This window comes from Hippocampus guttulatus, chromosome 16 (assembly GCF_054856545.1).
Source record: "Hippocampus guttulatus isolate MCC_2025c chromosome 16, RoL_Hgut_1.0, whole genome shotgun sequence".
Taxonomy (NCBI): Eukaryota; Metazoa; Chordata; class Actinopteri; order Syngnathiformes; family Syngnathidae; genus Hippocampus; species Hippocampus guttulatus.
In genome coordinates this window covers 14,840,823-14,854,446 of record NC_141276.1, presented here as the reverse complement: position 1 = coordinate 14,854,446, position 13,624 = coordinate 14,840,823, and the positions used below count along the sequence as shown (strand labels likewise).

The 13,624-nt window shown below is 43.6% G+C and overlaps 1 protein-coding gene across 3 annotated transcripts in view; it reads left to right on the top strand.

Annotated features, from left to right (window-relative positions):
- The first annotated feature begins 3,582 nt into the window (after positions 1-3,582).
- Positions 3,583-13,624, top strand: part of nbr1b (NBR1 autophagy cargo receptor b) — a 33,042-nt gene continuing 23,000 nt past the window's right edge. The window contains exons 1-12 of one of the 3 annotated variants that reach the window (XM_086132261.1): positions 3,583-3,805; positions 4,897-4,959; positions 5,403-5,421; positions 5,522-5,543; positions 5,623-5,767; positions 7,040-7,225; positions 7,878-7,955; positions 8,042-8,274; positions 10,360-10,485; positions 10,583-10,789; positions 12,063-12,222; positions 13,334-13,417. In XM_086132261.1, coding sequence (XP_085988387.1) covers positions 3,704-3,805; positions 4,897-4,959; positions 5,403-5,421; positions 5,522-5,543; positions 5,623-5,767; positions 7,040-7,225; positions 7,878-7,955; positions 8,042-8,274; positions 10,360-10,485; positions 10,583-10,789; positions 12,063-12,222; positions 13,334-13,417 — 1,425 coding nt within the window. In that variant the 5' untranslated portion in view covers positions 3,583-3,703. Of the gene's footprint in view, positions 3,806-4,896; positions 4,960-5,402; positions 5,422-5,521; positions 5,545-5,622; positions 5,768-7,039; positions 7,226-7,877; positions 7,956-8,041; positions 8,275-10,359; positions 10,486-10,582; positions 10,790-12,062; positions 12,223-13,333; positions 13,418-13,624 lie in introns of all 3 variants that reach the window. The other 2 variants (XM_086132260.1, XM_086132259.1) reach the window with 2 other exon arrangements.

Sequence of the window (13,624 nt, the reverse complement as noted above, 5' to 3'; positions counted from 1 at the left end):
GATGTCATGGAATACATCAACGCCTGTTCCGCCTGCGCCTGCGGCAAGGCCTCGCGTCGGCCTCCGGCTGGATTGCTCCAACCTCTACCCATTCCTCCTCGACCTTGGTCCCACATCGCCCTAGACTTCGTCACGGGTCTTCCTCCGTCCCGTGGGCGGTCCGTCATTCTAACCATTGTGGACCGCTTCTCTAAATCGGCCCACTTTATCCCGCTGTCCAAGTTGCCGTCGGCATTGGAGACCGCCGACCTCCTCGTGAAGCATGTTTTCCGTCTCCATGGCATCCCGCTGGACATTGTATCCGACCGGGGGCCCCAGTTCGTGTCCAAGGTGTGGAAGCGGTTCTGCCGGTCCCTGGGGGCCACGGCGAGTTTGACGTCGGGATACCACCCGCAGTCCAATGGACAGGCGGAGCGCGCTAACCAGGATCTGGGGGCGGCCCTCCGTTGCGTGTGTCTCCACCGTCCCTCGTCCTGGGCTGACCACTTACCTTGGGTGGAGTATGCGCACAACACCCTCGTCTCTTCAGCTACTGGGCGGTCCCCTTTCATGACGGCCTACGGATACCAACCACCGCTGTTCCCGTCCCAGGAGGGTCAGGTGGAGGTTCCGTCGGTGCAGTTCCACCTCAAACGGGCTCATCGCGTGTGGAAGGAGGCCAGGGCCGCATTGTCCCGCACCGCGTCCAGGAACCGGCAGATCGCGGACCGTCGGCGACGCCCGGCGCCGACCTATGTGGTGGGGCAGAAAGTGTGGCTGGCTACGAGGGACCTGCGCCTGGCCGGCACGTCTGCCAAGTTGGGGCCACGGTTCACCGGACCGTTTGTGGTGGACTCCGTCGTCGGCCCCGTCACAGTCAAGCTCCGGTTGCCGGCCTCAATGAAGGTTCACCCCGTGTTCCACGTCTCGCTGATCAAGCCGGTAGCGACCAGTCCCTTGGCTCCGTCTCCCACCCCGCCTCCTCCTCCGCGGGTTGTCGACGGTGACCCCGTGTACACTGTGCGGGCCATCCTGGACTCTCGGCGCAGGGGTAAGGGGTTCCAGTATCTGGTCGACTGGGAGGGCTATGGGCCAGAGGATCGGCAATGGGTCCCCCGCTCCTGGATCTTAGATCCGTCCCTGATTCGTGACTTCCACGCTTCTCACCCGTCCAAACCGGGTGGGCCGCCGGGAGGCGTCCGTTGAGGGGGGGGTACTGTCATGATCCGTATTCGGCAGCAGGTGGCACGCGTTCACTTCTGTCGCCTGCACACCTGCTGCCTATTTGCCAGAGATTGCACCTGCTATATCTAGGCGCTCCGACAGTCAAATCACTGCCGGAGTATTGCATGCCGTGCCACTGCTGTTGCCTATGATTGCCATTCTTATTCGATACCATTCGCTGTTGGTTAAATCTTCGTCGTCCCAAAGGACTCATTATATTAGCGTACGTGAACTAGTACTTGTCTTAAACATATTTCCCTTGCCATTTTTTGCAAGCGTTTTCTGTTGTCGCGTTTCCTTATTTCCTGGTTCTCGTTTTCACCAGCGCTTTCTGTTGTTTATTTGACGGGGTTTTGTTTGTAATAAATATTTTTGTTTTGACGAAGTCCTTGTCGGTGTCTGCTCCTTCGGGGATCCACTTATTCTCTGTTACGTACGAAGCAGTTCCCTTTTCCTGCTTCGTGCGTCACGTGACAGAGTCTATGTCCCTTTTGCTCTTAGCATACAGCTTTATGTCATCCATGTAGAGGAGGTGACTGATCATAGCTCCATTTCTGAGGCGGTATCCATAGCCTGTCTTGGTGATTACTTGGCTTATATATATATATATATATATATATATATATTTAAAAGAAAAATCCTCATCTCACCCCTCGGGTGACAGAGCGAAGATCCTGTGGGACTTCCAGATCCAGACTGACAAGATGGTAATGGCGAACCAACCAGATATCGTGATCATAGATAAAGGGCAAAGGAAAGCCGTTGTCGTGGATGTAGTGGTCCCAAGTGATGGAAACATCAGAAAGAAGGAACACGAGAAACTCAAGAAATACCAAGGGCTCAGAGAGGAGCTGGAGAGAGCCTGGAAGGTAAAGGTGACAGTCGTGCCTGTGGTGGTCGGAGCACTCGGGGCAGTGACCCCCAAACTAGATGAGTGGTTGCAACAGATCCCGGGAACAACATCGGACATCTCAGTCCAGAAATGTGCAGTGCTGGGAACAGCAAGGATACTGCGCAGAACCCTCAAGCTTCCTGGCCTCTGGTAGAGGACCCGAGTTGAATGAGGGACGGACACCATCCGAGGGGGGGTGAGACGAGGAATTTATATTTTATATAATATATATATATATATATATATATATATATATAGTGGCGGCCCGGTAGTCCAGTGGTTAGCACGTCGGCTTCACAGTGCATAGGTACCGGGTTCGATTCCGGCTCCGGCCTCCCTGTGTGGAGTTTGCATGTTCTCCCCGGGCCTGCGTGGGTTTTCTCCGGGTGCTCCGGTTTCCTCCCGCATTCCAAAAACGTGCATGGCAGGTTGATTGGACGCTCTAAATTGTCCCTAGGTGTGAGTGTGGGCGTGGATGGTTGTTCGTCTCTGTGTGCCCTGCGATTGGCTGGCAACTGATTCAGGGTGTCCCCCGCCTACTGCCCGAAGACGGCTGGGATAGGCTCCAGCACCCCCCGCGACCCTAGTGAGGATCAAGCGGTTCGGAAAATGGATGGATGGATGGATGGATATATATATATATATATATAGACACACACACACACACACACACACATGCATACTGGCGGCCCGGTAGTCGAGTGGTTAGCACGTCGACTTCACAGTGCAGAGGTAACGGGTTCGGCCTCCCTGTGTGGAGTTTGCATGTTCTCCCCGTGCTTGCGTGGGTTTTCTACGGGTCCTCCCGGTTTCCTCCCACATTCCAAAAACATGCATGGCAGGCTGATTGAACACTCCAAATTGTCCCTAGGTGTGGGTGTGAGCGCAAATGGTTGTTCGTTTCTGTGTGCCCTGCAATTGGCTGGCAACTGGTTCAGGGTGTCCCCTGCCTACTGCCCAAAGACGGCTGGGATAGGCTCCAGCATCACCCGCAACCCTAGTGAGGATAAAAGCGGTTCGGAAAATGAAAATTAATGAATGAATATATATATATACTCCAAAGTTTTAATTTAGACATACAGAAACAGATTCACTTAACACTATTGTATGTTAACTATTGGGCTTGCACCTTGCAGTGTTGTTTATTTTGCACTATATTCGGTACTTCAAATAATTTCTAAGAATTGTATTTAGTTAAATTGGATCATCGATTTCGAAAAGGGTTTTCGTGAGTTGCAGTGCAGTTGTTCACCACGGTAACTTGAAGCAAAAACAAAATTGTTAAATAATAATAATATAATTAAACAAACACCTTTCTGACAGTTTCTAACAAAACGGAGCATTTTCTTTACAAATGTTTATTAAAATAAAAATACGACAAATAAAAATTTTCTTTTATTTATCCTGGCATGAAACCAAAGCGGCAATCGTTGTTCCGGGCAAAAGGTGCAAAGTGGGCGTGCCCACGGTGCTGATGTAAACACAACATACGCCTCATCCTCTTCCTGGATCCAACTGGCGAGATTAACCCCGATCGATCTTGTTTTGCCCCAGAAAACGCTCGTGGCCTTCAAACATATTATGTATTAATGCGGAAGGAGTGACACAATGGACTTCTGCATAAACGTCAAAGTAAATTTCAGGGGAAATTCCAGGAATTTCCTCCTGTCGGGATCCGAGACCAAGAGCTGGGACTCCATGGAGGCCATGGTAAGCTAACAGGACAATTGCCGGGCCGCACGCAGCAGGTATCAGCTCCTACATTTGTTTCCCCCGCAAATGGTTGCAAAACCTGCCGGACGACATTGTTATGACCCAGAGGTGGTTTGAGTTATTGTTTGAGAAAACACAAACCCTGGCTTAAAAAAAAAGGAACAACCGACCCACCGTATTCATATTACATCGCAGGATATTTACCATAACTCTGTATTGAGAATTATTGCGAACGTGCAGTATCGTGAAATTCTTGTTCACGGAAACGATGTTGACCAGCTCACCTCCACTAAATACTGGTAAAATCTTAGCACAATTGAGGACAAACATTGTTTTGGATAACGTTACGACGAAGTTTCTGTTGTAGCGTTCCCAAAATAGTATTTAAACACGAGAGGAAGATGTTAAGGCCAATATTAGAATGTGAAAACAAATCCTTCTATCTACTTTTTAATTCTAAAAAGTACATGACCTGAACTAACGCCTACATTCATACAGACCTCAATTATAGCAGATAAACTTGGCGTCATCATGCTGACACCGACATGGAAACAAGGGCTCAGAACAGTCAATGCATAATAGAAAACGAACTCTTTAATATGAATTTACTCAATAGCTCACAGAAATCTACTCTGGCTACTCTCCAGACACAAAATATTCACCAAGCTGTTACAGTGCAGTTCTATACCATTTCTGAACTGTAACTAACATATTAAACACACCCGTATTGTTAAATTAATGCCAGTGCATATGACAATGGATCATTATTATCGTTGTAAAGGCACTATTTATGAGAACTCATGTAGTGAATGTACTGTACTTGGTCTGTGTAAGTGTTTTTTTTGTGATTGTTATTTGTTTTTGCTGCTTTGCTCCTTAGTGCTTCATTTTCCACTGGGATCATAGAACGTTGTGATATGATCCCGTCTTATATTTCTTGGTCTTGATATGCTAAACAGTTGTATTTCTGCCTTGGTTCTTGGACCTTGCTGTTTTGACATTGTGGAAATTCACTCTTCATAGCACGATTCAGAATATCAAATATGGCTTCGTACTGACTGAAGTGTGCGCGTGTGTCTCTGTCACAGGTTAAGCGTTCCTTTAGCTTGTGCAGCCTTCAACTGACCTATTTCGACGAGGAGAACGAAGAGGTGAGAGATTTTCTCTGCCTTCAATGCCTTGAATCAAAACGTGTCACTAATGTACATGAAAAAACTTCGAATGAGCTATTTACTGATACCTCTTTCCAGAAAATAGGATACTGCCACCATTTTAGCGACAGCGTTGCACTGATTTGGGTGCTTTTTTTTCAACAATTGATTTGGCCTCAAAAATGAGAGAATTGGACCAGGTCTTGACAAATATGTTTGTGTCATCATTCAACGTCACTCTGACACAAACATGTCACCCAAAAAACTGAGGGTTGAACAGGAAGGAAATGCAACCTGGCCTCTTCTTGTTTGTCGTAATTTTCACTAATTAAAACATATGAGCAAATAAAAGGTTCAGTTGCCCCTTGTTGAACCCTTGTAAACTATCATAACTTATTGACTGTGAATCTACCCATTTACAAAAAAAACTTCCTTTCTGATAGGTTTCTATTAACAGCCAAGGTAAGAAATTATGACACCCCTACTGGAAAAAACCATCCATATTCATACAAATGTGCACATTAGGTCCTATTTCAAACTATCCTTTCTGCTTCCTTTGCAGTAGAGTACGAAGAGGCACTCAAGGTATGTTTCACCGTTTGAACAAAGTAATTCAAAATGTGCAAAGCAAATGTGAACTGTACTCTCGATTTTACACTGCCCGCTTTTTTTGAGACGGGTCAGGCCGCAGCCCCCGTTTTCAGCCCCTCCTCCCCACATCCATGCAAACCTCAATTCTCCGCCACTGTCAGCCCAGAAATGTCATCATTTATTGAGACGCCCATTTGAACACACACGAAAGAAAACTGTAAGTGACTACTCTTGTACTATTGTTCATCTTAATAGACTTAAAACAATGACTGGAGGTCACTTAATTTTGTGCAACTTGTTTACACTTTTGTACGTGTCTGCAAGAGCAGACTCGTGTTACTTGGCCGGACGGGATGACTAGAGCATCAAAAGCGAAAACTGCTAAACCTATTTTTCGCGGCTCCTTGATATTTTATTGACTATTAATGATCATCGCAACAGAACATAACTGTTTGACTGAGAAGAAGTGGCTTTTTTGGGGGGGGGGCGTTTAGAAATCGTTAGTTTTTTTTGTTTTGGAAAAGCATGTCCCTTTTTCAAAGGCAGTCGTCAAAATTGCTCACTAGTAAGAGCTGCTGTTGTAAATCAGCATAGAGAAGTGTCAGAGCTGTTGTGGTTTAATTGTTGAATCTAAAATTCGTTGTTTGGACATGGTCGTCACTTTTTGTTTTCCTTACATAGATGCATCTGCATGGGAGAGGATGAGCCGTGGGGAGCAGAGAAGCTGTTTTATCAAGGATATGAGAAGAAAGAAATCTTGGAGCTTCAAATGTTCTTTCATGAGAGGGAGGGCATTTGTTCAGACGTATTTCACTGAGCGGCGAAGCTTTGCAAGTGCGTGCGTGCGCAGCTTGCGACTGTTTTTTTTTTTCATCAGCGTTCCTTCAAGGTCACTGACGTTTACAAAGATGTTCGCCAACAATTTGAATGGTCTCAAACAGTTTTCCTTTTCTCACAGAACTTTTTAACATGTTCAAAATTTGATGGAGACAAGAAAAACAGTTTGCAACCATTTCAACTGGTAATGTCTGGCGAATGTCTTTGCAGATGTTTTGCAACATTGCACGAACCCTCACAAAAAAAACATTTGCTACGTGCGCACACACTTGCAAACCTTCGCCGCTCAGTGCGATCCAGGCTTTCGGCGATTGAAAAATAAACCTGAGCATTCATAATTTTAGCCTGCACATTTCAAGAATTTTAAAGTATTTTTATATCTGATTCCAAAATCATGAACAACTTGAATGGCAAAAGGAGAGTACATATTTGCGTTTTGAAATAACTTTAAAATCTATATTGCTATTATATCCAAAGTAAATTTTATTTCGACCAGCATTTGGTGGAAATGGGACATATTTGAGAATTGACAGCCGCAGGGACGCTGCGATGAGTGGCTGAGAATGTGGCGCAGCAAGTCGGACTTTCTTCCTTTTTTCTTGTGTTGCAGTTGAAAGCCAAAGGGACCAACATTTATGTTTGTGCTTCACAGAGTGCAGCAAGGCAGGGAAATCGACTGCACATGAATGTTTATGAGACCCGTGGTCAACCAGCAAGGATCTCCACTGGCAAGGCTGGCGCAGAGCCAAAGCGGGGCTTCAGACCCCCTCAACACTGTCCCACTCTTGCCCAGGTGGTCAGTCGCAAGGTTCAGGTGGCAGTGCCAGAACAGGGCATGGTAGGCACCCACTTCCAAAGCATTTTTGCTTTTCCCACTCATTTTAGACATTTCTTGTTTTGTACAGTTTAGGACAGTCTTCAGTTTTAAGTTTGGAAACTGTGACTACCTTCCCACTTCAGAAAAAGTTTATTCTTATCCAACTGTGGAAAGTTCATGTCTGAATACTGTTTTCATATCCCGGACAAAGGTATCATTTTGTTTTCCTATTGGTTATTTTGAGTATTGTATAATTTGTATTGTCATAAACAGTTTTCAAACCTGATATTCACATCAGAAAAGTATGATGCTGAAATGTAAGGTCAAATAGTAGGCGTGTGGAGGGGGTGAGTGTGTCCAAGACATCTTGTGTTATGCATATGGGCTGGGGTTTTTCAAGACAAAGGAATTGGATCAACAACAATATCAAATCATTCACACAATGGTCCAGTTACTTTAAAAAAAAAAGGCAACAGCACTTTCCTGAGTCCATCTTCATTGTGATTTGGCAAGACGAGTCCCTGATTTCATTTTGAATTTTTATTTATTTATTTATGTATTCATTTTTGGTTCTTTGGTTTCCCTTTGCTGGTCAAAAATGACTTGAATCGACTCTGCTTATGGCAAGTGAAATTCCATTTATTATTTTTTATTCCCTTATATGAATTAACAGGTGATCATGAAAGAAGTGAAAGGGACAAAAGAAGAAGATAAGACTCCCCCAGCTTGGTTCACCTCTTACATGGAGAAAGTAAGCGTCACTGGTAACAAGCACACGTTTGGCTACGTGTGCCACAGTTGACCTCTTTTTCTCCCCATCTCCTTCTATACCACCAGTTCAAGGATCAGGTGGTCCGTGAGGCTGTGGAGAAAATTTGCCAGGAGTTTTCTGGACAGTGCTGCATCCACAAGCCCCTGAGTGGAGTAGGGGGAAGTAGAGGGGATGCAATTGCCGGAGCTTCCGTGGTGCCTGAGGTTTCTTCTTCTGCCCTGCCCGGAGCTCCGTCCTCTTCCACTCTTCCCTGCTCCTCCTGCAGGGGACAGACCACAGGGGGAGGCTACCAATGCAGGTACTGTGGGTGTTGTCAACTCTAAACTGACTTTACTTTTATCCAAAGGCTTGTCTGTTAATGTCGGGTGCTTGGTCATCATTTAGTTTTGCCTCATTTGGGAGCCTGTTGCAACATATTACCGTAATTTCCGGACTGTAAGGTGCTACTTTTATCACACGCTTTCAACCTTGCGGTTTATTGAATCACGCGGCCTATTTAAAGATTTTTCCACCGATCGCCAGGCAGTGCTCGAGCAGAAAAGGAAACAGTGAGACGCTATCATGTGTCACAATGAAAACAAATGGCCATGAGAGGGCGGACTTCACCTGTGTTTTGAGCTGGACTGCAATCCGAAACCTGTGTGGCTGGGTCTATGACAGACTTGACCAAACACAAAATTATTTTTATGAAGGCTTCATTCACGACTGAACATCAAAATTGTACAGCATTAATAAAATAAAAGACTGAGGTATGTCAAATGGGACAAACAAATATATAAAAAAATATACAAAAATAGACAACAGTAGTGGCTTGTGAGCCGGAATGTTGTATGTGCCCGAAACACGTGGAAAACAACAAATCTCCCCTGCTTCACGGCTGTTCACAGCACCCACTGTGCGACACTGTTCAAACTCCCAAACGACGATATTTTACTCAGTTGGGTTACAATGGCGATTGCAGATCCATCAGGTCTGAATAAGCACAGATCAGCGTTCGTCCTCCTTCACTTCGTGGTCCAAGTCTCATGAGATTTCCTCCGAGATCATCCAACGCTCCTTTTAAAGTGACAGTGCTCCATTTATTAAATGAGGCATCAGTCACTACAACAGTCGCAGTATTGTTCACCTGGTTACATATGCCAAAAGAAAACCTCACGAAAGATAATGTCTTGAAAGTTGACAAGAAAGCGTGTATGGTACAAGGTCTAATGAAGGAATGGTTGACCAAGTGTTACGGCAGGAAACGGTGCCTTCCTTTCTTTTTTTTAAATATTTTGAATATAGTTTTTATTTAATTAATTATTATTTATTTATTTTTTGCCATATTATGTGATCAAGCAGAGTGTTTTGATAGAGGCACAGGTGGATGCGTCTCATTTTCAAAAGAAAACTTCCTGCACTTTTTAATGATAAGTACAATGTATTTTGACTTTCTGCTATCAAATGTCCCCTGGACCAGCACAGGTCCACTGCCGAGTGGTTGAAGACCCCTGCCACAGGAATCATTTTCAATCTAAACACCTCAGACTACCATACTTTAATTTTATTACTATAATACAAAAATAACTTTTACACAGAGATTACATTTTAATTTAATGACATTTTGACATCACGACTTTTCAAGTCATGGACAAATTATACTTGCACAGTCATAATGAACGTAGTTTGCTTCAAAACCTGTCCACGACTTGTTTAATTATTTATTCAACCTACATTATGCAGCATATAAAGTTGATTTAAAAAAAAATTGAACATCATTACATTAATTAAGCCAGTGGCCCTTACCTCGATGTATTTTCACACAAAAGTCAATTCCTTACCACTCATGTGAGTGACATAAATTAGGAGGATGAGGCTGTCAATCACAGCACACTTGCTTGCAGTGATGAAAAATAAAACAAAGTTCATTCTCCACCTGAAAATAAGCTCCAAACCTATTCTTCATTTTTATCTAGTAGGTCCGACCTTCATTCAGACATCCAGACACAACTCAAAGAAACTGTCATTATGGTTTCTACTTTTACTAATTTGGGTTTTGCATCACGTAATGGCGAGAACTGGTTTATCCTTTGTGCTTGTAGTTTATATGGCCCAAAGGAAATATAAGTGAGAGGTTCTGGTTCAGACAGCTTGTTTTTTGGCACAGTGATTCTCATATGTTGTAATGCACTCTTTAAATAATGTGCGCATAGATATTTACTATGTCTATCAAACCATATGCATTGTTATTCATGATTACCGGTACTCTTTTTACAATTATTACTTGCTGCTTGACTCAGTGCCTTCATGATTTATTAAGTTCTAGCTAATCTTTCTCCCTTCCTTTTTCTATCTTTGCACTCTCTCTGTTTTGTATGATACTTTTTTTTTTCCCCCCCAACAGCGTGTGTACATCCTGTACTCTGTGTGAGCCTTGCAGTTTCTCTCATGATCCTAGTCACAATTTGGTGAGGGCCAGAACTCCACTCTCAATACCAGAGCATGGATCGCCTGCCCCTGACCATAGCAGGTACAAAAAAAAGACCCGGGGAGTTTTCTGTAACATTTCAAGTTTAGATGAATGGTCCATATCTGCTTACCATCACTTATGACTCTACTGCGTTCAGGTTCTACAGGCGAGGTGACCGAAGCTTCCGGAAGGCTGAGAAACAGCGTCTGAAAGCAGAAAAGCGCCTTTTGAAGGCTGAAGTGAAAGAGATTCGGAAACAGTTAAGGATGGAGAGGCGCGGCATCCAATGGAGCTCCTCCCAGAGAGATGGAAGTTCGTCTCCTGTACTTCTTCAGCCTCGAGCCACTCAGCACAACAGCCCTGAGTAGGTTGCTGTCGATGTGTACCAAATCACCGCATTGTCGAAAAGGTCACATTTCTTGCATCACATGTTACGAACGACCCAGGTGATCATGAATTATTGGCGAAAATTAATGTGAACAACTGTTTATTCATTTGGCGAAGAGCTAGGTGATCTGGACTCAAAATGAAATCTCACAATGTCTTGAACAAAATTCCATTTTCGGAAAGGCATATATATGACAATGACGTTATTCAAAGCAAGTTTTGCGTTTTGTTTTGTTTTTTTTCCTTTCTGGGATTTGTTTTATTTTTCCTCATACCAAACAAACTTTAAAAGCTTTATTCAGGCAATATTTCCCTACACATCAGCTTGTCTACTTCTACAGAAGTAATAGAAATCTATCTTTTTCTGAACTGATAATGTGAAAATAAAATGAAAAAAATGTTCCTTTCATCAAAGCATGTAGACTACTGTATCGACACACAATCCTTTTTAATTTAGAATTTCAACAATTTAACAGAATAAAATGTGTCATCAGCCTGCATGCCTCTGGTGATGCACATGTCTGTTGCCAGCACTCCGATGGTCTTTTCTCCTGTAGAGTTGGACAGGTAATGCAAGGCGACTTGGAAGTACATAGCATGCGTCATAAGTGGAAACACAGCCAACATAAGCTGTGATCTATCAACACAGCGTGTTGATAGATCACAGCTTCTGCAACATGTAAATGGACATGTCTTTCAGTGTGATAGATTCTGTCATTGGCTTCCACCGGACATCTTGTAAAACGGGAAAAAAATGGTTCCACTGGTACTGTTCTTTGCTGGAATTAAACTCACTTGTCACTTTTAGAAAAATAGTCCCTAGAGGTGTCAGGAAATATGCCAACATCGACTGCTTTTGCGAGATTGTTCCTCTCCGTTCGCAGGCATGCCTTTTGTGGAAAAAGTGCACCTCACTGGGGAAGTGCTTTGAATTATGAAAGAAGCAAAAGAACCTTTTTTTTTCCAAAAATTGTTGCGACAAATGAATTTGAATTAATAAACACAATGACTCATCCAGCTATGAATGGGAGTAGCATATTTATATGTCCATATGTTTAATCAAGCACTAACAGGGTACTTTCTGCAACTTAATGCAAATTGTGGATACCACATATTAGATTTATGGACTGAGTAATGTACATCTAAGTGCACATAAAAAATATATATATATAGATGCAAACTGATTAAACCACCTGTTCGCCTGACTAAAAGACATGCAAACTCTGAAGTATTATTTTATTTGTGTTAAGGCGACCAAAGCGCCCCTGCCCTCTTATGGTTCCAACCATGACAGCAACATTTCTAGATGAGAACCTTCCTGATGGGACTCGTCTACGTCCTGGAACCAAGTTCATCAAGTACTGGAAGATGAGGAACACAGGAACAATGAGTTGGAGCTCTGATACTAAGGTACCGTTGAATTATATTCCTGTTGGGTGTGCACATGATCTTTTGGATTTGTTTTATATATCGTTCATCTCTTTAGGGGTAGAAGTGGCAGTAATAGTGCAACAAGTGTATTATCATGGATACATTTTATTCTCCAGTGCCCTGATCCCAGCCCTGAGAGCTGGTCCCATTCCTTGATTAAAGGGAGGATAGTATCAAGAAAAGGCATCTGGTGTAAAAACGTTGCCCATAAAGTTGCGCGAGTGACTGGACACGGCAAACCGGGATGGGAGGAGATTAGACTTGAGGGGCGGGGCAAGTTTTAAATTTTACTGAGGACAAAATGAAATTTCAACTACAAGTAGATGTTAGTGAGATGCTAATCCCCCCCCAATACTCGCTCCTCAGATATTGCTCCTGTCCTGCATTCCTGCATGTACTGTACATGACTTGGTGTATCTGTATGTGGTGTAAGGCATGCAACAGATTATATTAGCGCTGAACAACCGTAATCACAATTTGATAAGACGCTATTTCCACGTGCAACGGAGGGGAAGTGGGAGGACGAGACGGGGTGAGCAGGGAGAGACGTCATCGCTGTAAAGAAAGCATTCCCCGTGGTCGTGGGTGCACGTAATTTTTCATGAGTTTTCCGTTTCCTGAGACCATGAAGAATGTCCAACATTTATTTTGAGGATAAATAGTATGTGGCCAGATAGTGCCTTGTCTGGTTTCATGAATGAACATGAAGACAGATGAAATGATTATTGATCGTCATTTATGAAGTACCGTAATATTTTTTAATTTCCTGAAGGAATTATTCTCTGCTTTCTTAAGAAAATCACATCCGACCCTAAAGACCTTTGTAGTTGAGGTCAATGTCTGAATCTGTATTTTCCTTTATGATGCTCAGCGACAATCGTCAAAAAGGAAGACCTATACTCAATGACGTGAATTCAATCCAAGATGCATAAAGTAGCTGGGATATAAGGTCATTTCTTGTATGTACAAAAGGATTTTTTTGGGAGGGCGATTAACCATTTGCGATCATTTTCTGTTAATTCCCATTGAGTAATTGGAAGTACAAAACAGTATCTGCAGTGTTTCCGTTGATATTATTTGCTTCCTGCAGCTGAAGTTCATGTGGGGAAACCTGGCAGTGGGATCCGGGGATCGTTGGAGAGAAGTATCTGTTCCTTTCCTCCAGCCTGGACAGGTGAGAACCTCAGGGTTCATTTTTTCATATACACTTCCATTCTGTAATCAGTAAGAACTCAATCTGGAGAATTCTTCACCAAGGCCTGATTCATGGTTTCCTTTGAAGCAATGAACTCTCTAGGGGTGTTCACACGGCACACATTTGCTCCGGCGCTACACCGATGTGTTTTGTTGCGATATATTTTACTCCGGAGCAAATTTTGTG